Source organism: Fopius arisanus, unplaced genomic scaffold (genome assembly GCF_000806365.1).
Source record: "Fopius arisanus strain USDA-PBARC FA_bdor unplaced genomic scaffold, ASM80636v1 scaffold00001, whole genome shotgun sequence".
NCBI classification, from domain to species: domain Eukaryota; kingdom Metazoa; phylum Arthropoda; class Insecta; order Hymenoptera; family Braconidae; genus Fopius; species Fopius arisanus.
In genome coordinates this window covers 3,012,681-3,038,518 of record NW_011887740.1, presented here as the reverse complement: position 1 = coordinate 3,038,518, position 25,838 = coordinate 3,012,681, and the positions used below count along the sequence as shown (strand labels likewise).

Below are 25,838 nucleotides of genomic sequence, written 5' to 3'. Positions count from 1 at the left end.
TGCGACTGGGACTGCGTCGAATCATTTTCCCAGGATTGAAGAAGAAAAATCTTCTCTCAATTATCCACTCACAGCTAAAATAATCATTTATTTTCCAGATAATTAATTATTGAATTATTTTTCGCCAGTATTCCTATTGAATCGTTAAATATTATTTCTCCATGTGTCTGTGTACTCAGTTCGTCATTCATCTGTGAACTTCTACTGGAGAATTACAACGAAATCAATACATTGTCATTATTCTACACTAATATTTCCAAAAAATAATGAGCAACAATTGGAAGGGACCAGTGAAGGGTACGGCCCTGGGGATTGCGCGCAGGTTGTAATATGGCCGCAAATTGTACCTTTTGCTTGAAGTAAAATCCAGTCAATAATTTATTTTCCGCAGAAAACAAGACTCAATGCTCATTAATTACGAGCCGCAACTGATGCACATCATTCTAGAAATTCAATAACAATTGTCGAGAATCAAATGATTTGAAGTAGAAGACAAAAATTCTGCCTCCGCGTGGACGCAAATTTATTGCCATAAACATAACGCGTCCGACCGTCCGACTAACAGCATCGTCGTCATCGGTTTCATTTATTTGCACAAACTTGCAGCTAAAGTTGTCTATTAGATCTTGCCGAGTGCATTAACAGCATCGAAAGAATGCTCTATTTGGAGGACTACGTTGAAAGTATGTAAATAGTATTATATAATTGGGGAAAAAAGTAATAAACGGGAATGCAGGGCGTCGGGACGCCGTATTCGGGCGGAATTACTAACCTTTCGGCTTGGCTTCTGTTTTGTGGTTTATTTTCCAAGTTTGTAGTAATTGTTCAAGCCGTCGATTGTTCCTCAGTAGTTTGAATTTATTTTTTGATGGATTAGTTTTTTATGGAGGTGCCGTTAACACTTTAGGAGAATTATTTATTTTTCAACAGTGTTGGGGGTAATGTGAGGTGATTGAGGTTAAGTTCGTGTTCTCGAACCAAGTGTACGGCGTTGAGTCAGATTTACCTGGGGAAAATTCAAAATCGGAGATTCTTGTTAATCGATTTTAGTAACCAATTTTCTGATCTTTCCAGTGATCGAGCATCTGCCTCAGGAGCTCAGGGATCGATTCACAGAAATGAGGGAAATGGATTTAGGTGTGCAGAGTAAGTGAAAATTATGATAAATAATGCGTCTTTTTAAAGCCATCAATTTCATTAATCGGCAATTTCATTAAAAGGATACAATTGCCGAAATTAGCTAAATTAAAATGAAAAATTTCATTCCAGACTCAATGGATAGTTTAGAAAAGAAAGTAAAGACATTTTTTTCGAACGCAAAGAAGATGAAGCCAGTGGAGAAAGAAAGTGAATACGAAACAATCCGCAAGGACTACTACAAAACCCTGGAAGACGCAGACGAAAAAGTTCACCTGGCAAACCAAATGTACGATCTAGTCGATAGATACCTTCGTCGTCTCGACCAAGAGCTGCACAAATTTAAGATGGAACTGGAGGCTGACAACAAAGGAATAACAGAGGTACTGGAGAAACGCTCACTGGAGTTGGACCAACCGCCCACAAATAGTAGTCAGAAGGAGAATCGTTACAGTTTTACATCGAGTAGATCTCGAGATCACCACAGTCACTGTAAGCAACCAAGCAGTCGACGAGACCGAAAAAAAGCCCCTAGTCCCCACGAAAGAACCTCGTCTCATGCTAAAAAACTTTCAGCTCGTTCAGAGAAACGGCGTGATTCAAATGCATCATCTGCATCAGTGGAGAAACGTCTGGCAGTGGAGAAAGTGACAACAAATCTCCCTGACTCTAGACCAGCGTCAGCCAACTCAGGTCCTCTAATTTCCAACAATTCCACTAGTTTACCAGCAACACCAACATCCATTGGTAATTCAGTTGGGCCAGTTAGCTATAATCTAGGCCACATTGGGGCTGGTGGCAATGCAATAGCAGCTGCTGCATCTCAAGCCATTGCTGCTACTCAACAAATGCAACAGGGTCGTCGTACTGCCAGTCTCAAGGCCAGCTACGAGGCTATCAACACTGGTGGTGGTGTCCATGCAGCTGAATTCAGCCGAGAACTGGCTGGTGCTGCACAAACAGCGATTGCAGCTATACACGAATCAACCAAAAAACACAAAAAGTAATGACACTTCAAAGTGCAATGCCACTTTTTTGACGATGGATGGATCTTTTATCTGAATTATTATTCTCTACCCTGAATTTGCATTTTAGAAAAGTCACAACAGCAGTACCAAGCACGAGTGTCGTCACTCCTACCATTCAACCACCGGTTTCACCACCGGTTATCGCAACCACAACAGCTGTTACTGATCCTGATAATCCGGACTGGACATATGATCCTAATGAGCCACGTTACTGTGTTTGCAATCAGGTCTCCTATGGGGATATGGTTGCCTGTGATAATTCTGATGTAGGTTTCACTTTTTTACCTTTTTTTTGTGCTTTAAGATATTTCTATCGGTATTCATGGCTTTTATTAATTTTTTAGTGTCCCTTCGAGTGGTTCCATTATCCCTGCGTTGGTATCGCAGCTCCACCAAAGGGCAAGTGGTACTGTCCGCAGTGCACGTCTTCCATGAAAAGACGAGGTGGCCGGAAAAATTGATATCTCGAATTGGATTGTGTTTTTTTCAATGCTTCAATGGATTTCCAATGAAGTTTTGCTTGTAAATATAAAAGAAAATTATGGAAGTCATGATTTGTAGATTTTTTTTCGATTCGTACATTTTTTTGTCATTACCATTAGCGAGGATGTGAAGGCGAGTCAAAATTGAATAGATTTTTTATATTTAATTTACTTAAAATAAGAAATTTCTGAGTAGAGCTAGCTGAACTGGGTACTCATGAAAGAAGTTCAAATTACGCGTATCTTTCTATTCTCCCCCTCTACTATGTCCGGTGAGGGATTGAATTCCGAAAAAAATAACCCCAAAAAATTCTCCGAATTCGCTTCCCCTACAGTGGCACGTACGCAATTTAATTTCTCTAACGAATTCAATATCATTTAAGGCACGGATATATGCGAAATCAACCAGCCGTTATGATAAAATATGACTTTGGAGAAAAATTATGTTCTCCTATAAAGTCATGGATGAGCCCCCGGGTCGAAGGTGAAAAATTTTTCTACAGAATGTAAGAGTATAAAATCCAAATTAATTCCTCGTTATCTCTCGGGTTCAATGTTAGTCTGGCAGATCCTTAATCAGGCTTTCAATGTTACCGTTAATTACATTAACAGACCCCTAAGAGCTTGCATACCGCGAGACTCTGAAACAAGCCTTCATTGGTGCAATATTTGCCAGCTGCATGGTGGCCGTTGGTTTCAACAATTTGTTCGCCTCCCCAGGAGCCCTCATCGCCGTTAGTTGACGTCATGCCAGATTGTAACGCTCTCCCACACCGCAGCTAAACCGTTTTTCCCTTCTATTTATAAATAGAAGTGGTCACCATTCTTTGCCGTTACTGCTGGAAATGCAGTTAACTTGGCGATAATGAGAAAGAGAGAAATTGAAACTGACATTCCCCCCTTTCAGAACGATCCAACGAACCTCGGAGTCATGAACTCGAGAATAACAGCGGTCAAAGCTATCTCAGAGAGCAGTGATATAGAATTATTATAGCAGCACCTGGCATCTTCATACCAGTAATAATGAAAAAAATTAAACATAGTTTTTATCAGCGTATGGACTGGCTTCACCGGTCTTCAGAAGCTCCCCTGGTTAAATTCTTGTTACTACAACTCCTTCAATCTCTCACGCCCTTTTCAACCATTATTTTCTCGTCTTCCAGAGATCCCATTTTCTCGCGCCTATGATTCAATAGCGAAGAATTGTAATCAACGCTGAATCAAATCTTTTTTTTTAATGGGTAATAAATTAAAAAATTTTTTGGGAATTATTTGGAAAAGATATTTTGATAAACACGAAAACTAAAAATGTGTAACAAATTTATCAATTATTCAAAAATAAATAACGAATTTCAGTAATGAATTATACCATATAAAATATCAAAGGAATGAGTCATGGGATATGTTAATCGAGCATAGGAAAGAATTATTTGGTGAGTAATTTCATTCCTGATGGAGTGATAAAACAAAACGCGTCGATTTCTCTCATGTTCATAACGTCAAACCACAAGATTACGTCTTATTCTTTTAATGAAACCTTCACAAGAGAATATATATTTTCATAGAGACGAGAACTAGAAATGTGTAACAAATTTTTGAATTATCTGAGAATAAATAACAAATTCGAGTGATGAATAATACAAAATAGAATACAAAATGAGTAATGGTATATGTTAATTGAGCATAATAGAGGGTTATTTGATGAATAATTTCATTCAGATGTGGAGTGACGAATGAAAATGCATTAATTTTCCGTTTTCACTGAGACATGATGAAAAGGTATTCTCGGAAAATGTACTCAGAGAAAAATGTTGGAGTCTGGCTTGACAAATGATTCAGTGCTTGAATGAGTCAAGTTAGTGGAAGAGGATGGAATTTCGATGATTGCTCATCGAGAAGAACAGAGGCCTCACACATGCTCTTCGCTGTCGTTTGGACCAAGAAGATGAGCTGATACTCATCAACAACGATGAGAGGTGGTCGTGTTCGCACTAGAGCGTGAAGAATCGTCGCTCTCTCAAGGTCTAGCCACCTTTGCAAAACAATTTCCCTCTCTTTCCAAATGTCCAGTGTCACATCTCCTGGGCCCCACAGCGAATACTCGAGTACAGCTTTCACCTGGATTAACGAATGAATGAGTAAATCGAGATTGAAGGTAAGCTAAATTGCTAAATGGCATTTTCGATGAGTTTACCTGGGAGAGGCTCACTGCACGTTCACGCACGAGTAATTCCTTTATTACCGGAAGTCTGTTCGTTAGATTGAGCTCCCGGAAGGCAACTAGAGCACTCTGACACAGTGAAACTTGCTCCTCCTCGTCGTTTATGTGATCCACGTGTAGACTGCAGATTTTTAATTGGAAAACGTTAAGTGAAGGGAGGAGGCGGAACGAGTTGTTCACGGGCTTTTAGTTCAGGTTTCGAGGAGTATCTTCGTAAAAGTATCGGAAATTTTGTATTCGTGTTGGACATTAGAAAATTAGAACAAAATGAGAAGACTTGAAATTAGGAACGACCACTCATTTACTGGTGTAAATTTCTCTCTGGAATATTCAATAGAATTTGTGCTCAATTGATGAGGGTCTCAATTTGTTGAAAGTACCAATAAAGCCGCTATTTGGAAATTGTATAATTGTTTTCAAACTTTTGAAATTATAAATTTGATTTTTAGAAGATAATGAGTAAAACGGGGTGGAATAGAGATCATCTTCGTGGACTTTCCCCTCAAAGTCAATTACCTCTGAAGATGATAGAGACGATATGAGGGATCCTTCTCTTCCTTGCATAGCACAAAATTACCTAGACTCTTAGGCAATTCCTCTATCCCTCGTGCCTGGAGATTTTTCAATGCTGTTACAAATTGAAGAAGTACTAAGCAACATTCTCTCATTATGGTTTCATTGCTGGCGCTGTTACGAAGTTGTCGTTGCAGATTTGAGAGGAATGACTTCATCGAGCATACTTGGTATGGCGGCAGAACCGATACCGTGACTGAAATCGTTAATGAAAAACCAATTTATTATTCATGATGGGAATCAATCGATGAATTATTCCGTCGGAAGTACGACTAAATAATTTCAAATATTTAGTCCTATTCAATATTTCAAATAAACGAGCTATGATTTTTGCTTGGAATTTCTCCAATGGAAAATATGTAAAACGGATTGATTCCGTCAGCGTCCCATACCGTCTTCATTTTTGGCGAGTGTCGGAATGCGATTGAACGGTGTTTCATCGGGAATTCTATCTGCAAATTCAAGGATAGGGATGAGGCAGAAATCTTTGTGGGAGACTGGTGAGGTGAGACTGTCTGGAGACAAGCAAATCGTTACTGGATGGTCATTCCACGAGGCAGAGCAGAATCCTCGTCTGCCGATTGTTCGGAGTGTTTCAAGTTCAATGTGAAAATCTTTGAGTCGTGGGTTGGAGGCGCCCAGTGGCCGCAGATGAAGGGAGAGAGATGAGTGGTCCACTTGAGATAACTGAAATATTTTTCCGCATGAGTTTTCAAGATTCTGAGAACTTCCGGGGGTCTGAATCATTTCAACTCACTCGTTCCAACAGTTGCGCGAGGGACTCGTGATTGGCTATGACAACTGCACCGTAATTATCCTCCAGACTCCGGTGGACAACTGTCCGAGTTCTCCTCTGTCGCACTCTTGTCATGACGAAATCCTCATTCTTAGTCTTCCAGTCCTGATCCTCCTCCGCACCCTTTTATTTAAATCAATTATTACAGTCCATCTTACTCATATTTTTACGTTCTATCAATAGCCCGCAGTCTGTGCCTAATATCTATTTATTTTCGTGGGAAAAATACCAATTGTAAATTTACTCAGTTGTTCTCGGAAAATTTGCCCGTATCTCGGTAGATTCCTGGGTGTAGTGTTTCGGAATTTTGGTATTGACATTGGGATCATGTAGACATAAGGGGAGATAAGGGAAAATTACACGTCGGCTCTGAATTTTTGGAGAGAATAGAAATGAATTTCTGTACAAAAAGCTCCTGAAAATTCGTGCGGAAAACAGTCGTTATTATAATAACTGATCCATACTCTAAAATTCCCTACAATTTTCGTCTTCTTTCTCAAGCGGAGAAATTCTTGTGACCCGTCATAAATTTGTCGTGAGTATCGAACTCATGAATCATTTTTATCAATTCGAATAAATATCCCGTACCACTCATTGATCGCAATAAATAAGTTATCAGGAAATTTTCAAGAGAAAGAATCCTTGACATTTCCGAACGAGTATTACCGTTTTCGATACATTAAACAATTCAAAGAAAGCATTGACTTTAAAAAATTGTCATTTTTCATGATTACATCAGAAAAAAATGGAGAAATCTTGCAACACTTAAATAAACGATCCGTCAATTTGTAAACAAGTTGCATTATTTATTTACAAGAACGGCGTATTCCAAAGAACATTAATATTTTGAGGAATTTAATTTCGACAATACTGATTCGGCACTTTTTTTCCTCTCAGTTGGGAAATTGAAATTGAAAAACTGAAAGTATTCAAATGCGTGGCGACTTGAGAGTAGAAGTACTTTAACGATGAAGCATGTAATTTTGAATAAATGATAAAATGATTGTGGATATCCTGAATGGCCGGAACATCCTGCCCCCCCAGAATTCTCACCGATACTTGCCTCATTCCCCGTATAAACCCCATCACTCTCAGTCTCACTGGCACAGTAAGGCAGCGAATTAGACCTGGCAAATGTTGACTTGGTATACTTGAACAGTGGATAATGATCAGTTCCAACACCACCCTCGGAGTTTCTTTTACCAGCATTTGTTCTGGTTGCCTCATTGGCATGCCTACGAAGCTCCAGATTGGAATCACACTCCGGTGAGCTCGAGAGAAACTCGTAGACATCGTGACTGTCACTCGAAGTCTACACATCAAAATCCCCATAGCATAAAAAAAAAATAGAGAAAACAGAAAAAAAATAAAAACAGCTCATGAGTAGAAAGTCAATAGATCCTTGGAGCCTATGTACTTCGATAATTTATGATTATTTATGTACCGAGTCGAGGGAATCCGAATTCGTTGGTACATTGAGACAAGATTTTTCGTAACGTCGGGAGGCAGCCATTTCCCTTGGACTCGAGTGATTACTCTTGATGATTTCACTCTCGCGTTTTATGCTGGCTGTACGTTGTGGCTTGGACGGTGCAATTGTGCTTCTCACCTCACCTGCAACATTCTCCGGTGCTGCAGGCCCACACGCCATTCATCAAGCGCCAGGGGTTAGTAACAACCACATTTATTGGGCCTTTTTATATGTCCTTAATAGCCATTCGTTTATTAATCAATTTTATCAATGATAACACACATGCCAGATCAGTTGCCACATGCCTTTAGTCGCACTTACCATGTATTTTAATCCAGTTTGCATTTGAAATAATTGACATTTTGATATTTCTTTTATTTTGGGAATCGAGTAGTTACTGCATTGCGTTCGAATAATCACGTTTATTTCAATTAATGAGAATTTACAGTATTTTTAACCAGTTTTTTTTTTTGTTTTATCTTCCTTCGAAATACAGAAAGTGATATATCACAGTATTTATCGTCATTAATTTTTCCTCCACTTAAATTACGCATAACGATTATTGCTTACAACGAAAATGTAAAAAAAAGCTTAACATTCTCATAACAAATCAGTAATATGGCCTTTTAATATAAAAATGAACGAAAGAAAAACGATGAGGCTATTAGTTATTAACTATTGGCATTGTGAGAATGATACAATAATTAATTCATTGTTGACCTTACTGAGAGGCTATTTATCTCTCTTTAAAACGAACAAAATATTAAGCACCTACATCACGTCCTAAGAATAATTCAATAACGAATTACTAAATGTTAAAATTAATTGCACTGAATGGGCCGGAACTTACCCAAATTCGCGTAAATTGAGTCACCAGCCACTGTTCCGGGTGGAGCTGTGTGCCAGGCTCTCACTGGTGATGAGGATTTTGTGGGATTGTCTGGCGTCGGTGGTGGTGGCCTTGTCTGCTTGCTGGGTAAATTTGTCGACGATTGACCGCTTCTCGGTGGTGGCGGAGGCTTTCCCAGTCTCGCTGAACAAAAAATTTCCCCTTCAAATTTCTATCTATTTTCAAACCCATACCAGAGAATCCCAAAAAATTCACTCTAATTCTCTATTTTTATCATAAAATCGGATCGCTTTGAATAAAAAATTCATTTGTAGATTTTGAGTAAAATAACGAAAAAAAAAAATAATTCCAAAAATGAAAGCTTCAATTAAAATTCGATCCAAAAATAAATAAAATATCAAGTCAAACGAAATAATGCATAAATATCGTTTCAACTAACCATTGACATGTCCAGATTCCTGTCTCGACTCATTGCCCACGTGTTCCTCCTGACTCTTTCCCATTTTATCATGTCGTAATACCTCGACAGCAGCTCCATCGAGTTCCAACGGATGAATAATCTCAAGCCTTGGTTTCAGTTGACTGGTCCCCGGTATGTCCTCCCCCTTGGCCCCCACGGAGGCCCCAGTCTGCATTAAATTCATGTCCTTCCTGGAGCCCCCCATTCTCAACAATTTCTTCAGGGAAAACCGTGACTTGCTCTTCTTCTTCTCCTCAAGCTTATCAGAAGCAACACTCGAGGAGGGAATATCCTGCTGCGATAGGGAGAAACTTCTCCTGGGTTCCGGAGATTGATCAGGACTCACAGGAGAGAAACTGGAGTCCTCGACCGTTGGACCCAGTGATTTTCTCAATTTCGGGCTGGACGACGACGTCGCCCTTTCGCGTTTCTCCTTTTCCCTGACAACGGGACAATCAGACTTTAAATTCCCCTTGATATTGGGTTTACGCGTGAATAGAGGCCCTGAAGAGTCTTCGACAGAGACATCGGGTGGTTTTGGTGCCATTCTGCGTTTGCCGTTGCCACTCGGCTGATTATCCAAGCCGCATTCCTCCTCTCTCCCTTCCGCCACGTTTTCCGCATTCCCTGATGTTCTGCTATCGCCTTTCATCGTAAGTGCGTCATCCACAGGGACTTCCCTGGCCTCTACTGATATGGTCGTGGTCAGGGCAGTGGGTTTTTTCGTGGCAAGTGTCTCCGAGTGGAGAAACGATCGTCTGGGCTCGTTGGGAATGATCCCACTGCATTCCACCGATATCTCGTCCTCGTCTGCCTTGCCATCAGGCGCCCCAGCCTCCTCCCGACTATTATCATCGAGAAACGGTGAACCCTCTGTACTCTCCATGGGCTCTGATTCACCCTCAACCGTTCGCTCACCCAAATCATCGTAATTCGCGTCAGCTCTCTGCTCGCCAACAACTGAAATCCCTTCATCATTGCTGACCACTTCCTCAGCCTCATCTTCCACTTTCTGGAGATGCTCTCGACACCCTGATATTATATCCTTAACAGTCTCACCCTGCCTTGATTCATAAGTACCTTTAAGTGGACAAGAATTCGACGTAATTGGCAATGATTTGGTTCCAACAATCTCGAGGTCAGGGACACGCTGAGGACTTGCCTCCGTCCTCTTGATAGCCATTAGATTATTCGACGCAATTAACGGCATGTCGACGATTTTTTCGAGTGCAACCGGTCGCTCATCGGCTCGTTTTCTCTCGATTGGCCTTCGGGCAGTTGGCACACTAACGTCATCACCGCCAAATGGCGTTACAGATATAAGCAGAGTGGTTTTATTGCCATCGGCGTCCTTCTGAATTCTACCCAGCATCAGGCCAACTGTTTTTGGTTTAGCTTCGCTCGGTGCTATCGTAAGATTGGCCGTTACCATATTGAAATTAGTATTGACTCGTGTGAGATTGTTAAGGGCCCGATCCTCCTCCGTGTCTTGAATCGAATCTACCTCTTCCTCGACAGTATTTTCACAGTTTATTATCTCCACATCGCTTGACGATGGATCCAGCTCAGTATCACTGTCTGAGTAATCGTCACCACCATATCCGATTACTCTAGTCAACTCTTCCGGAAATGCCACGCGATTTTTTTTACGCCTAGATCCTGTCACCGCGGTTGTTCTAAGTCCACGAAGAATACCCTGTGAACAAGTCGTTGGGAACACGATAAAAATACAATTTCTCACTTCCGCATTTCCAAGACCGGCTAACCCACTTCTTCAGTGCAAAACCGAGCGGTGACTTGGGTAACGATAAATACGCCGATGGCGGGATGAGTGTTAGGGATTATGGTCGACGGCCATTAACCCCGACCCATCAACGGTTCACCATCGGCGATTTTGTACTTTGTGTTTTTTCGTTTTTCATTAATTCCAATTGCGCGCTTGCATTGACCTAGAGTTTAATTATATCGGGAGGGGCGGAAGGGAGGGCTGGGAGGAAATGTACCTGAATATTTTTCACTTCTCGGGCTATAAATGGCTTTGTACATGGCGCTGAACGCTGGTGATCCTGCCTGGACTCGAAACAGTTGGCGCACAGGTCTTTCTTCCAGGCATGCTGCACGAAGTATCTGCATTCCTTCGACATATTTACGTGATTTTACACTCGAATAATTTTCATTACCCTCAGCATTACTTCCTGGAAGCAATTAAAAAACAAAGGAGTGATTACTTTTTGACAGAGTTGGCAGGAGCTAGACATTGGTTGGTGACCAGAATGTTCGTGCTTCCTTCTTTTAAATGGCATCTCGCGGGTTCGATGTTTAATGTTTTTCTTTTGGCATTGGTGTTGTCGAAAAACATTTCACCTTGAAACAATTTGCTAACTGTAGCCAACCTATCAGTACAATCGCTGATTTTGCGATGATTTCCTTATGTGTAAACGGGTAATAAGATTGTTCAGAGACCTGAAAAACCAGGGGTGCAACAAAGATAACTGTTGCTCGCAAATACTGTAATCATTATTACACCAAATATACGAGGTGAAATAGTCTTTTTGTATGAGAGAATGTAGTTGATGATGCGATATTTATGACTACACTTTTTATTGTGTCCTGCAAGTGTCCAACTTTACCGTAAACAATTTATTTAGCGTTATATTTTCCGTTTTTACAACCAACCTGTAATAAAATCTGCAGAAAAATTGTGCTGTCGCTATTAAATTCAATGGTATTCCCATTATCGGTTCGCTACTGATTAATTTTATTGAGTTCCATAGAATCTCTAGAATTATAAAGAAAATATTAAAAATCATAGTGCCTGTGCAAAGCAGAATGTAAGTTAATAGTTCAATGCACGATGGGCAATAATCATCCGGATATTTCCGTTTTGATCAATACGATGTAATTGATGGGGCTCTACAACCCACTTCATAATGCTCCCAGTGTTTTTCTCGAGGAACAACGCAGAATAGCCTTTGAGTCACTGGTGGTTCATTGACAGTTGAATAAAGAAAAATTGCTCCCCTCGTACTTTGCGCTACCCACATTTTTCTCCATTCCCAGAACAAAAGAGTGATTATTTGCAGAGAGAAAAGGCTCACTTAGTCTTGGAGTCGTTGCATTCTCCACTTCATCATATCGTCCACTTAAATCAAATAAAAATCCCCCACTGGGTGAAAAAAAATGGATTCCTACCATCAAGTACATTCTAGCCAGAATCATCTCCTCGATTTTATCTCAAAAAGACTCTAAACATTGTCTCCATCTAACATTTATTTATTTGATTTCCATTCTGAAAATTTGATTTTCCCTTACAATCGTAATAGGCGAATTTTCAAAATTGTCCCTTGGGAATAAAAAAAAAATTCTAAAACACCCTGTCCTACCAAGAAGACCCAAAGTTTTCCTTTCACTGGAAAACTACGTTGAATCATCATCTTTAATTGATCCACCAATTACGTTGAAATTTTGCACACTCATTACACTCTAACAATCAGAAACCCCTGTATGAAGGACGTGTGCGCGGGTGATGCGCTTGAACTTTCTCTCGTTAAACTCATTGCAAGCTATCCACTGTCATCATAATTGTAAGGCATACCCGTACACGTGTGTTCCCTGATCCAGGGAAATATAGATGACTTCCGTAAAGGACTTTCCCACTTATCTCAATGCTAATAGACTTATCGGAGCCATACGAATGAGAATTTAAATTCATTGGAGCACAAGTGAGTTATTAAGATGGCATCACATGATAGCCGTCGTTGTTCATACTCATTCCATCGCCAGAATTATTCCGTTTCTCACCGAGATAAGAAAATCCCTAATCGTTATGATGAAACACCGATACAGCTCTCAGGGACAGACCCATTTATATTCCATGATCCATTTAATCGAGTCTTTCCTCATCTCCAATTTTGGCTATCAGAAAGTCATCCAGTCGTCCTCATTCTTCCATATATATATATTGTTTCTCGCTTCTTTTTATTTCCTAGACTAGATAGTCGCCTAATTGTGTCGAGCACTCGTTTTATTCACCATTTCAGTCGACACGTGAGAGATATCAAGAAAACCGGTGTTCCCCACGGCCCACACCTCACACTGTTAGAAAATTACTCTCACAATTTCCAATTTTATTAAATTCACATAAAAATTACCTCTACTTTGTACTAAAAAGTCAAATTATTTCTTTGAATATTCAAAGAAATGCAGATTTCATGGGCCCAATAGTGAAAATTCAAATAATTATTTTCCTAAATTCCCAAATGATTAGAAATGTAAGCTGAAAATTCTAAATTCAATTGAATTTTCACCACGACTGGAAACCGTAATGAACGGTGTAATATCAAAATTGGTAGTCATGGAAAATTGATAATTTGCAAATAAAAAATAAATGGGCCCGGCTCATATTATATAATATTGTCGAATGCCCATATTTCCATGTTTCTCCTTCCTGAAAGCCAAACAAATTTCTACTAGTGCATTGCACCTCGGAGTAAGATCCCTCTTATGACATTTCCCCGGTATATTTGCCACATCGCTAAATATTTATCAACCGGAACAAACATGAGATTGAATTTGGCCACAAGTACATGTACGCAATACGTGACTAAATGCGGAAAACCCGGGTATTCCGCTTGTACATTGCACGCTAAGAACTCTGAAATAAATACCTCACGTCCGCATTATACTGCTATAACTGTTAACTTTTCCACGCACCTCTTTAAAATCCATCCATTAAAAAAAAAAAAAACCGCTCCACATGTGCTCTACCATTTGATGCATTAGTTATCCACATTTAATTATTTACCTTTTTCCTCTCGGCATTTAATCCAGCATACAAATGTACTTTCACCCCAACAAAATCCGACTTTCACACCATCAGTTCACATAGTGAGTTCACATATCACATTGTGAATTTTCGAGAGCACCAGGAAGGTGTCCACCACTTCCATGGCGAATTCCCGAATTATTCAAAAAATAGTATTAATTCTGGGGATGATCGAATGGACCGTCTCATCCTGCGTTCTCTGTACCTGCGACTACCTAACGGGCCGAAAACCCAAGCCGCTATGTGATTCTCGCCACATATGTGTATGAGTATATATATATCGGTAAATATGTCTTTCCCCGTCTTTCTCATGTGTTTTTTCCCCCCATTCTTGCTCGATCCCTCTTCTACCCATGGGTCATTGAACGTTCCCTCTTCCAGGGGCCTCCTACGAGATCAGTCTTGTCTTCTGATGTCTCTCCATACTTATATGAGAATGGGATGAATGTTTTTGGAAATTTAAATATAGCACACCCCATGAGTTTTCGGGAAACTCGTCATTTCGGGGGAATAGATGATCGGTGGAACAGCATTGAGTTAATTCTGGGGGTTTATGGGACTATTTCATCGAAGAGAATCGAAAAATTTTAGTGTTACCTAATTAAATCTTCAGCTCTAGGATTTTTATAACTATTTTCTCTCCGGATTCAATTATGCCGTAGGTATGCAAATTTAAAAGAGTCAGTCGTGGAAAATCCAAGATTTCTTACTTGAATTTCCAAGGAGAAATTGATGCAGACGATGAGTGAAACCTAGGAATTGTTTATTCAAGATACCCTACATGTCTCCAGCTGAATATTTTCCTCTCTCGTCGATATCTCCTGTTTCTGCCTAATTAATCTCTTAGCACTATTAATAGACTCAGGGAGTTCATCCACGTTTAGCAAAATTGATCCTTTAAATTATCTATCACTATAAAAACGAGGCATTGTGGGAAAAATCTCAACTCTCCCAGTCAACAATAGAAATATCTGAAACCTTCAACCCCATTTCCTCCACTTTACTTTCAAATAATCGATTCCGACATCGATTATTCGAAAAAAAAAACCAGAAATATTTCCTTTCACCCGAACATAATAATCATTATGACAAAACAACAATTTCCTAATCGAATCCTCACAAAAAAATTATGAATTCAATAATAAAAAGGTAAAGAATAATAAATATTCCTAAATCTAATACAGATACCAGAATTTTCATGAAGACTTTTTTGTGTCTCCCATTGCGATCGACAAAAGAGGTCCTGAGTAAAATTCACCTATATTTTTAAATTGAGATATATTTTTCTTCAGTCATAAATAATTCCACTGGTATTACAATTATGCATTTGACATGGGAAAATGTAATAAACCAAGGACCAGAGGAAAATACCTGGTGTTTACAAAATTTTCCTCTCACTGTCTCAAATACATTAACTTGAGGTTTCATCGGTATTTCAAATACATCCAGTTACTTTACCCCCCTCTCACCAATTGACTTCCCATTCATTCGTTGGAGATAAACACACGGGTGCGCCGAGTGTTTTCATCATTTGCCATGTACCACGCTCATTCGCAATTACCAGATCTCAAATGTATTGGTGTATGCAATTACCAGAAGGACTCCACGATATAAACCATTAAAAAAATCCACACATTGAAATAAAAACTCGTTCAACACGTGATATTGCACTGGTGTACTTTCTTTGTTGTCACGCTCTCGCGAATATCGCCTTGACGAAATTTTGGTGTTTACCATTGAGCTCTTGATTCAATGCAACACAAAAGAAATAAATAAAAAAAAAAAAAACTACTGACTGAGCGAATTCTCCATGCATCACTCGTTCATACTCGTGAATCATTTGAAAAGGCGTGACAGTATTCCCATACTCGGAAGATGCGAAATATAATTTGTAAAGAGTGAAAAACGAGAGAAAAAAAAAGTGAAAAAAAGTACGAATGTGTCATGTGGGTATCTCGGCGCGCCTTTATTTACGGTGAAAAATTTATGACGACTGGCGAATAATAAACCAACAAGTTGAAAACATTTTAATCGTTTTCTCATACCGCGCCCGCCAGTTGATTCGAGCGTGGAGTACGATTGCAACATGAGAAAAAATCGTGAAAGAATGCTGAAAGAAAAATTCAGTGGCTTGTATTCCTAAAGGGGAATAACTCAGGTGTTATAAACTGGCTATTTTGAAAATGGCTTACCTTCTGGAGAATAGCTGGACGTGATTTGCTCCAGCGAAGAGCTCGTGACCCGGAGTAAAGTCCTTTCTATTGTATACTTGAGGCCTCAATCGCCTCCTCACAAGTAACAAGTTACTTACAAACGCTTACAAACCCTATCAATTCAACTCTATCGGTTTAAACAGCATCAACAATGTGCCTCCTATTGTTACAACACAAGACCACTAGGATGGGACTTGATACGACTGATGAATGGTTTTCACATGTAAACTGAGGATGAGAGAATGAAAGTTAATGGAGTGTCGTTGACGGACCGGCAGCCGATGATCGTGCATCGGGGCCGGCTGAGAACCGACTGACTCAGCGTCGTACCCAACACTCCGGTGCCAGGGGTATCCTTTTTTTTTTCATCCAGTCACTCAAGGAGAGGCACTTGTGCGCACTTTTCCACATTTTTACACATTTTTCCACATTTTTCCACATTCATTTCCACCCCAGGGAGATGTACCTCCCTTTACCTCCCTTTTCATTTCATTTTGTTGAACAAAAAAAATTATAGGACTAGTTGGAGAAATATTACTACTCCTTTTTCAAAAATTCGTGTATCTGTTTCCCACGTATTCAGAAAGTTGAAAGGTAGCACAAAGTATTCTATATACTCTATATACTCCTTCCATATAAATTTACATGCAAATACCTCATATAAACCGCAAAAACCTCTAAAGTCCGTTTAGTAGACGGTTAATGAAAATTATTTTAGTCTTATTACGTTTTTTTTCGGGTTTTCCTCTTTTTTAACTACCATATTTTTGTTTGACACGCGAGTGTTGCATTTTTTCTGAACACGCCTTTCTGAGGAAATGTGCCTGACAGTCTGACCTGCATCAACGCCGACCTCGTGGTTGTTATCAGGGAATTGTGACATTACATTGTATTAATAGTCCGGGTTCTTGTCATTAGCATTCTTCTTTATTAACAGTTTTTGGATTAGTGGCACAATTCTTTAATTAACGACTATTATTCCAACAATGGCATAGGAATTCTCATTGGGACGTTCTCTTTGTTTCGTAATGGTTTTGCTCCGATTTTTTTTTTGTTGCTTCGGGTGGAATTTGGAGAATTGAATTTAATGAATTCATTGCTCGGGATCAGTCCGGACGCAAGTTTATATACGAATAATCGAGTTGATTGGCCTTGAACGGCTACTTTTCCACCAGTGACTTTAGCGCTCTTTGTCTGGCTGGCCTTCGGGATTGGCGGTGAATTTTTGTTGAAACCTTTCATTTACCGGGAATTTAGCAATCGGTTACAAGTGGGGTTTTGAGGATATTCGAGTACTTTGGCATTTCATTTTTCCAGTGGAATCGTTTATTGCGATTGCAGGGGAATTGCTGAGCTTCTATTAGCGAGACGTTGCATCCCAGGTTTCCAGACATTTTGTAATTATATTGCTATTTGAACTTCTGAAGCTCTCAGTTTAATTATCCGCTCTAAATCTCTTCAAAATACTCTAAATATTTAAGAAGAATTATAATAAGAGGAGTCTGGTTAAAAATTCTTTATAAAGTCTTAATTTTAAACACTAGAAATCACCATTTGCATGATTTTGCATGATATGATTTTGACTTTCGAATTTACTGAGTTCGAGTTTCGGAAAAAAATCATTTTCCGAACGTTAAGAAAAACGTAGCCCTGTTGAGCCTCACGTGACTGACTAATTCGTATAATTAGGAAAATCACCTGAAAAGAATCAATTGCCATTTTCTTCGAAGACAATTGACGTGTGATGAAGGCAGTATTGAGTACGGTTTACCTTGTTTATAAACTTTCCCTGGATACAAGTGCAATAACGACAAATGTGATTCTTATCAGGTTCAACGAACTCTGCAAGTCTCCTATCGATGGCATAATTACAACGTATCTATCTCTAGCTTTATCAACGTTTTATATACTTTTATATTAAAAACCTTAGGCTAGGCTCAACTAGCCCAGGCACCCAGTGTTTACAAAGTAATAAATGGCCATAAGGTGGGATTGTATTAGACGTTTTTTCTCAATTAGTCATTATTTCAGTTACGTGTTAAATATTATTATGCAAATTTCTCTTTTTCTCGTTTCCGCTACAGACATTGAAATCAGTTTCACTGTGTGAACGGATGACGGGAATTTCGTTATTTGTATCGTTATCGATTTCATTGATGTTCAGATTACTGATTTCACCGTCGATCCTGTCGATCAGGAAATCTGCCATGAACATCTTCCACTCGTCTAGGAGTTCAGCCTGATTTTGGCCCCTGTCTGTGATGCTGTTTTGACTGCATGACAGAGTTGACATTTTCGACGCGAGCTCGTGGTCGGTGACAGGATCGGAATTTATACTGAGTTCGTTTAGTTTTTTACACGGGTCGTCTTGAACATGTACCTCGGTTGAAAATGTCTTACAGGGATTTATCACAATTTCTGTTCTCTGCAATTGTCTGCCAATCGCTACATTCTCTTTTTTACTGGAAATGCAACGGCAAACTCTGCGGAGTTTTCGCTTCTTCTCGATGAAACCCTCTTTTGGCAACAGCAGCCACATCTCATTCCACGTATTTACCACTGCCATGTTCAGTCGCAATTTTCGGATGTCAACTGTAATCTCGGGAAGTTTATTTGAGTGCATTATGTGGATGAGCCCCTCATGCTGAAATTCAGGGGAATTGTCGCAATGTGAAAATTCATGGAAAAACGATCATTAAATTTCTCGTTTATTCTTCAAACTAAAAAAATGGGTTTTACGCGTAAAGTGATATTTGATTTCCAATGAAAACTTAAATTTCTCTGGATTTTTTTTTAATTACGAAATTTCGCAGTTTGAAACTAATAATTTTGAAGATCAGGAAAATTGTCCCCAGGGAATTGTTTGTGCTCTAAAATACGATAAACCTCTTGAAGGACTGAACTTACTTCCAAAGCCCTCAGGTTGATATTCACGAAATCGTTGGGTGTAAATCGAGAAAATTTTGAATTCAATTCCTCATAACCGGTAACAGTCGATGTTGAAACCCCCAACAGCGCAACACTCATTTGCGAAGCAGAGGATTCTGCAATCTCCGCTGGTTGTCTATCATGCAACAAATTCCAGTTAACGGATGGACATAGTGACTTCCTACGTTTGGTTTTGCAGATGATCTTTTCATCATCGCTGTAACATTCTCGAGACTCTCTCCAGCTACGGAACTTCATGCCGGAGGCCTTAGCGATTGGCTAAAAATAAATTAGTCGGACTAAAAATACTGGACAAGTGTCTATTGTAATGGGAAATACATCAATTACGGTCGTGTAAAATTTTTCAAGTCATTGCTTACCGTTTGGGATCTGTGTCAGACGGTCTTTCAACACATGAAGTTATTTATTTACACGCAATAGCCATCGGTATCAGCTGACAGTTCCATTCAAAGAAGATTGACTAAAGTTGAGGCTCAGTTCTGGGGGTTTGAGTGATCCCAGTGGCATCATAGTACTCCACCCCAAGAGAGGGAGGGCGCCAGCCGACTTGGTAACTGCCTTGGTCACTCAAACCCCCAGAACTAAGCCTCTATTTTAGTCAATCCTTTTTGGTTCCATTGATAAGAGAGGATTGAGAAATTTGATAAAATTTATTTCCTCGATACCGATCGCCGACAATTGTGCAATGCCGATGGGAATGAAATTACCGTCTGGATATCAGAGATATTTTATTCATTGGAGTTTAAATGAACTCTAGAGTCACCACGAGATGTCGACGTTCGTTCAATCAGGCCCGGAACTTTAAAATACTCATTGGATAATCAAAAAAAAAAATACTAATATTTTAAACAAATGATTATTTAAAAAAAATATTGGAATATCATTTCATATTCTTGGAAATTACAAAAAACGAGACCATTTTCAAAATTTTATTAATAATTCTATATGTGTCAATGATAATAAATTAAATAAAATTGAAGATTACTGAGTTCAGAAGTTCAGAGAAATATTCCGGAATGAAAAAAAATCACCATTGACTTGATTATTTAAACATTCGAAAACTCCTCCATGGACTTGTTTTTTTTTTATTTAATCAGTCAGCTTTCAGCTTAGTCACTTTGTAAATTATTGTGTGAAATAAGAGTTGATTAAAAATTTGAAATAATTCCCGAGTGATTTATGATAAATAGAAATATGAGAAAAACTGTGGAATACTTTCATAGTGGATTTATTCAGTATTATCACCATGACGAGACAGAATGAGAATTGCCGCCTGTCCGGGAAAAGCCATTTCCCTCATCGATTTTACTTCCCAAGCGAATAGAAATAAGTGAGCACTCTCCATAATTCTCGTCGTTACCATAATTTACATGTAAAAATGGTCCTCCAAGGCTGACCAGCGTTTCAAAAAACAGCACGTCCCTCATTTTCTCTCCTAATCATCATCAAAAACATTTTCAGCTTATGAATTACAAAATGAAAGTTGCATTAATGAAGACATGAACAACATCGCGCTTTAATGAGAACTTCTTTAGAAAAATTTAACGCCCGATCGTAGAAAGATTGCAGTTGAATTTTTATAATTTTTGGAAACAAGATAAAATGATCATATCACCACGAGAAATTCATGAGAAATTCATGGGCTATTGCAATTTTTTACTAACTGACACTACAATTTTTCCAAACAACTTCTGGTCGTTGGTGATTCTTCATATCTTCGGTTGAACAACGTGAAAGCTTAGCGGTTGATATGTATTGCACACATACTTGTCCCTTCTTTCGCAAGTAGTTCTGCAGTTATATGAGATCCAGTGAAAGCTATCATCCTTATTTCATAAAACTCTCCTGTCTTTCTGTTAGTAACAGTCAATGCGACTAACACCGAAAATCAACATCAACAATGACTTTCATGAGTTGAAGAAAGAATAAATTTGCACATGCAGTGAATTGGTCTTCTACTTCATTTCACTTCTCGCACGTATGTTTGCACTCATATGTACATTCGGATCATTCTATTTCCTGCGAGTCGTCTGATCCAGTAGAAATTGGTAAATCGCGAAAGTTAAATTCAAAATCGGCAGTAATTCGAATTTCACGTGGAATTCTTTTATAATGATCGTCAGAATTGCATCATTGGATATTTATCGAAATTTCTTTTTTTTAATTATTCTTGCAAAATAACCAGCAATCAGTATAATCAGAGGAAATTACTAACCGTCAAAATAAGTTTCACTCTAAATTTTCCTCCACACGACAGGTGAATTTTCACCTGCCAGAACGGCAGGCCGGGAATTATCCCTGATGATCGTTTATTTCCCGAGTGAGTGATCCGTTGTCTAGTCTCGGGCGAGAACTTTCCTGGCAAATTTCCGGCATACTCCAGAGCGAAATCAATTTATTCAGTGAGATTTTAGCACTTCCCGTAGCCCGTAAACTTGAAGTTTATCGAAGGACATTAAAAACAACAGCGAGCACAAGAAATAAATTTCTCATCCCGGTGTGTGGCTCGGCAGAGGAGCCGAGATTATCCTGGATAACTTTATCGTGACACTTGGCAATTGAATCAAAGTCAACAGTACTCATAGGACTGCCATTGAATTCCAAGGGGGAAATGCAGTAATTTTTCTCGCGAAAGAGCTCGACAGAGCCGTTAACAAAGTCACTGTCAAACAACTCGTGCACCTGGCAGTCACAGGGAAAATAATTTCCAAGTGTTGATATATTGAGCACCTGCAAGCTCGTATCCCTGGCTCTGGGTGAATGTAGTACATGATTGCCATGAAATCTCAAGAGTGTAACCACACTGTCGTTGAGTAATTTGAGCTCTTGAATGGAATCAATTTTATTATTCAATAGGTTGATACTGTCGATGTGACTTATTCCGGTGAAAGCGTCTGGCTTTATCGTACCAAGATCGCTCTCCTGAATATTCAATACCTGAATATAACACAGACCGCGAAATGTGAAGGGCGCGAGACTGTTCAAATCCATAAATGTTAACTTCAAAAGACCAACATATTGCAGCCCATTGAAAGCATCGGATTCAATGACTCGTATGCCACTCGGAAATATGAGTCTCTCCACGTAATTCAACCCCGAAAATGCATGCGAGTGAATTGTTACCAATGGATTATTAGTCAACAGAATTAATTTGATATTACTCGTTCCGGCGAATGAATTTTCATCAATATACTTTATCCTGTTGTGCGCTAGAAGTATGAGTGTCACATTGTGCAGCATTGCGAATGAATAACTGCCAATATAGTTAAGCGGTGTGTACTGAATCGACAAATCCGTGAGTCTGGATAAGCCGCGAAATGCAAATGGCTTGATAGCTGTGATATTATTTCCATCTAGGCTGAGTTTGCGCAGCGAACGGAGCCCCGTAAATGCATCCGACTCTATTACTCGAAAATCATTTTTCGATAGCGACAGATTCTCGATCCCGATGTTCAGGTGTAATGGGATGTCCCGAAGACCTCCTGTGTTGCACAGCACCTATTCACAGACATCGAAGTCAAATTTCTTTTTTTTTTCAATGGTCTAGTCCTATTTTTACAAAATCAAAATAATTACACTAAAAAAAAGCGTACTCTCAATTAATTAATCATTGCCTATAAACCAAATAATCATTAATTTTTTCTAATAATAAATTAGGTATATCAACTTGACCGTTGAATATCCTATAATAATAATTAATTTTCATATTCGTCCGAAAACTTGAACGGTTTTTCTCCAAAAGTTCAAAATCAATTCATCTATATAAATATAAACGCATAATAACTACGAGATGAACGATAGATGTTCGCATGTGGCAACATGAATAGATATTGAAGTTTAAAAAGAAAATGTGAAATAGTTCTGAATTTATCCCGGTTGAATAGAAAGTTGACAAACGGGTAACATCAATTATCTAACAGAAGACCTTAATAATTATTTCAACACCGCTGGTAATTCATGAGTAGAATCACTCACTTGCTTGGATGACAGGCATATGCAGCCGAAGGGACAATGAAGAGGTTCATCAGTGTTGTTGAAGCCATCCTCTGCCAGGACCACCAAGAAGAAGCTAAGAAGCGCCAATATTGGGATCTGAAAGCGTCCGGAAGAATATCAACGATGATAGAGACGTGTCCAGAATGAGTGAACCGTTGAAAATAAAAAAAAAAATAAAAACGAAAACATACCTGCGCTCCGTGAGACATCAATCTTGTTATGTTTACGGCGCATGCCTTGGCATATCACTGGTTAAGGTGGTGTCCAGATTGCGAGAGATTTTATTTACCCGTCGGAATCAGAAGGAATTCAGAGGGATTGTCACAATTATTGTTTATCAGTTTATTAGAAGCTCGAGTTGAATTTTTTTCAGGTGCTGTATTCAATCTCCGATGGATGACTGGAGTGTTGGGGATGATTTTTTGATGTTTGTACACCCGGGGGCACAGAAAGATACTAAAAAAATAAGATGCTAACATGTAGAGAAACGAGATTTCGACTGCGCGTTCATTGGTGGCTCTATACGGATAGGATACCCGGGGCTAGCTCACCCCACGGCTACACGGCAATCTCTATTACCCCCTTTACCCATTTCAGCTCAGTTGTGCGCAAGCTCATAATTATGCTCCCGCCGATGCCGCATGTGTACTGAGGGGTTGCTTCAACTATCTCGGGAGGGCGACAGACGGAAGAGAATGAGGAAAAAAAAAGGAACCGGGGTATTGGGTGGATTGAGGGGATTCGAGGGAATCCACTCGGCTATCGAATTCCAGTCAATTCGTCTGTATTACGTTGCAACCCACTCACACGCTTCATTTCGCTATCACAATGAATTATTTCCACCCCCGCACTTTTTTTCTTTCTCATTTCTCGTTTAGCTTAGGGAACTATAGATTTTTGGAAATCAGATCAATCCAGTTGAACCATTTTAACCCCAGCTGATCCCCGTGAAGAACGGCCATCAAATTACTCCAGATGATAGTTCTCGAAAATAATTCTTGATTTACGATAAATCAGATATATTTTTATTTTTTATGGTAATAAATTTTAAGAAAATCGTTAATATTATCATGAATGGAAGATGGGAAGGATGTGCAAGTTATTTTGATGAATCATCTCTTCAGATTCTTCTCAGGCATATGCTATTTTATTTATATATGCATATTGATTAACAAGATATATGAGTTATAATATACTTTCAAAACTAATTCAATCTTTTGCAAAAACATTACAAGTGCATCTTTCGCCTCTGAGTGCTGTAGTGCAGTATTCACGTCAATTAGACAATCATCCCAGTACGCGCGATATTTAATAATAAAAAAAACAGAATTCAAAATGATAAAAAATCAGTCTTACTTAAAAGAACAACGACAAGCTAGTAAGGCATCGATTTCATGTAAACTTAGATCTACAGAATAGACGATTCGAGAACAATCGACTGATTATTTCGTGCGAATAAGAGGTTTAACAATGTTATTGAGGTAGGACATAGGCACTTAGGTCGTACATTTTTGTACTCATTTCCTGAGATAATCCCTAATTATTTAGCAATTAACAATCGAGTGGGTCTTATCGCTTAATGATCAATCATTCCTATATTTAGAAAATATTGTGAATAACAAGTTTAGAATATTTCTTCATCTTTTAACCTGAAGAGTACGATAGATTATAAAGTGATGTTTTAAATGAAAAATCCCTCCACGAGTGATCACTATTGCGCCGTTAGCCGGCCCATTTTTTTTTTATCTTTTTATTTAATTAGCGATGAGGTAAAGCGACGTGAATGAAATTATTATTTTTTAATCATTTAGAAATATAAGAGAACTTTTTCTAGGTGATTAACAGTTCTGGTATTTTTTTCTTCAACCGAACTGTCAAATTTCAATCACCGCGCTTTACCAATTTGCTACCGATTCCATCCTCGATATTTGGTTGGAGTCTTTAATCAAAGAACTATAATTAAATTGCTTCTAATGCAGTAAGACAGTGGTAACCTCACAATAAATCTTTGTAGTTTTTCCAGTGGTAACTGTTCGGTAAAATGTAGTTGCCGAATCGTTCATCGAAAGGGCACAATATAGAATAGGGTTATCAGTCTTATAAATAGTAGAGGCAGATTGGTCCCATTTAATATTGACAATTTATCTATAAATGCATATTGAGCAATATATTGCAACTGTATCCCAGGGCCACAACTCAATCTTCGTTCACTTTCTCTAATCTCTTATCTTTACTATTACGAATATGTTCTAAAAACAAAATCAATATTTAATCTGCGGTTCTAGTGACAACATTAACATATCATAAGTGTCATTTATTTTTTATTTTCTCCATTTTCTGATGATTACGCACTCATCATTATCGCGTAAAGCCATTCTTTGCGTCGAAATTTAGCATTCGCAATGCTGTGTTTCATAGTACTCGTACGTTATCCGTCATTTTCTGGCCGAGACCAAAATTTATTTCCGTACACTCTAAAAAAAAATGTCTTTGAATCTCTATGAGAACTTTTCGGAAATCTATTGGAATTTTTATATTGAAAAAATTGAAGAATAAACATCCAAAGAATGAAGTACAGAATTTTCCGTTCCCTCAAAAAGCTTTTGGCACTGAGTGCAAGTGCAGGTGCTCTTTAGACTTCGCCTAAGTAATCTTCTTTTGTACTTATCAACTTTTCTGTCGGAACTTCGGATAATCAAGTTTTCGGAATAAGCTTTAAAAAAGCAGAGAACAAAATTTCTCCCGTCGTACCCTCAAACGAAAGAAGTACGGATGTTCTCTCCGAAAAATTAATCAATCACGTCAGTTATCATCACAATGGTTCTTAACCTAAACTC

General features: G+C 38.8%; 4 protein-coding genes and 1 long non-coding RNA gene across 10 annotated transcripts; 1 reads left to right on the top strand and 4 right to left on the bottom strand.

The window, feature by feature from the left end:
- Positions 1–124: 124 nt before the first annotated feature.
- On the bottom strand, positions 125–861 carry LOC105262797 (uncharacterized). The gene is made up of 2 exons (XR_891851.1): positions 773–861; positions 125–198 (listed from the first exon to the last, which is right to left on the bottom strand). It is a non-coding gene; the product is annotated as an uncharacterized lncRNA (long non-coding RNA).
- On the top strand, positions 348–2,716 carry Ing3 (Inhibitor of growth family, member 3). 3 transcript variants are annotated; one of them, XM_011298613.1, is made up of 6 exons: positions 348–683; positions 1,075–1,146; positions 1,270–1,629; positions 1,714–2,140; positions 2,233–2,431; positions 2,510–2,716. In XM_011298613.1, the coding sequence occupies exons 1-6, from the start codon at positions 656–658 to the stop codon at positions 2,624–2,626; spliced, it is 1,203 nt and encodes a 400-aa protein (XP_011296915.1). In that variant the 5' UTR covers positions 348–655; the 3' UTR covers positions 2,627–2,716. The 3 variants fall into 3 exon arrangements, with proteins under 3 accessions (XP_011296915.1, XP_011296898.1, XP_011296907.1); XM_011298596.1 differs by having other exon boundaries at positions 1,270–2,140; XM_011298605.1 differs by lacking the exon at positions 348–683 and adding an exon at positions 775–948 and having other exon boundaries at positions 1,270–2,140.
- Positions 2,717–4,159: 1,443 nt separating this feature from the next.
- On the bottom strand, positions 4,160–16,380 carry LOC105262779 (uncharacterized). Of its 3 annotated transcripts, none has more exons than XM_011298558.1 (11): positions 16,036–16,380; positions 11,022–11,213; positions 8,998–10,714; positions 8,559–8,741; positions 7,682–7,869; positions 7,301–7,549; positions 6,199–6,360; positions 5,834–6,128; positions 5,385–5,637; positions 4,842–4,989; positions 4,160–4,765 (listed from the first exon to the last, which is right to left on the bottom strand). In XM_011298558.1, exons 2-11 carry the CDS (start codon positions 11,160–11,162, stop codon positions 4,499–4,501), a joined length of 3,603 nt encoding a protein of 1,200 aa, XP_011296860.1. In that variant the 5' UTR covers positions 11,163–11,213; positions 16,036–16,380; the 3' UTR covers positions 4,160–4,498. The 3 variants fall into 3 exon arrangements, with proteins under 3 accessions (XP_011296860.1, XP_011296876.1, XP_011296867.1); XM_011298574.1 differs by having other exon boundaries at positions 7,682–7,851; XM_011298565.1 differs by lacking the exon at positions 16,036–16,380 and adding an exon at positions 13,823–14,078.
- A 581-nt stretch (positions 16,381–16,961) lies between these two features.
- On the bottom strand, positions 16,962–19,507 carry LOC105262771 (uncharacterized). Its single transcript, XM_011298546.1, has 3 exons — positions 19,365–19,507; positions 18,964–19,263; positions 16,962–18,700 (listed from the first exon to the last, which is right to left on the bottom strand). Exons 2-3 carry the CDS (start codon positions 19,240–19,242, stop codon positions 18,095–18,097), a joined length of 885 nt encoding a protein of 294 aa, XP_011296848.1. The 5' UTR covers positions 19,243–19,263; positions 19,365–19,507; the 3' UTR covers positions 16,962–18,094.
- A 616-nt stretch (positions 19,508–20,123) lies between these two features.
- Positions 20,124–23,536, bottom strand: LOC105262761 (insulin-like growth factor-binding protein complex acid labile subunit). Of its 2 annotated transcripts, XR_891849.1 has the most exons (4): positions 23,193–23,536; positions 22,981–23,097; positions 20,773–22,503; positions 20,124–20,440 (listed from the first exon to the last, which is right to left on the bottom strand). XR_891849.1 is itself a non-coding variant. In XM_011298529.1 (3 exons), exons 1-3 carry the CDS (start codon positions 23,208–23,210, stop codon positions 21,448–21,450), a joined length of 1,191 nt encoding a protein of 396 aa, XP_011296831.1. In that variant the 5' UTR covers positions 23,211–23,536; the 3' UTR covers positions 20,125–21,447. The 2 variants fall into 2 exon arrangements, 1 of the variants encoding a protein (XP_011296831.1); XM_011298529.1 differs by having other exon boundaries at positions 20,125–22,503.
- Between the last annotated feature and the right edge of the window lie 2,302 nt (positions 23,537–25,838).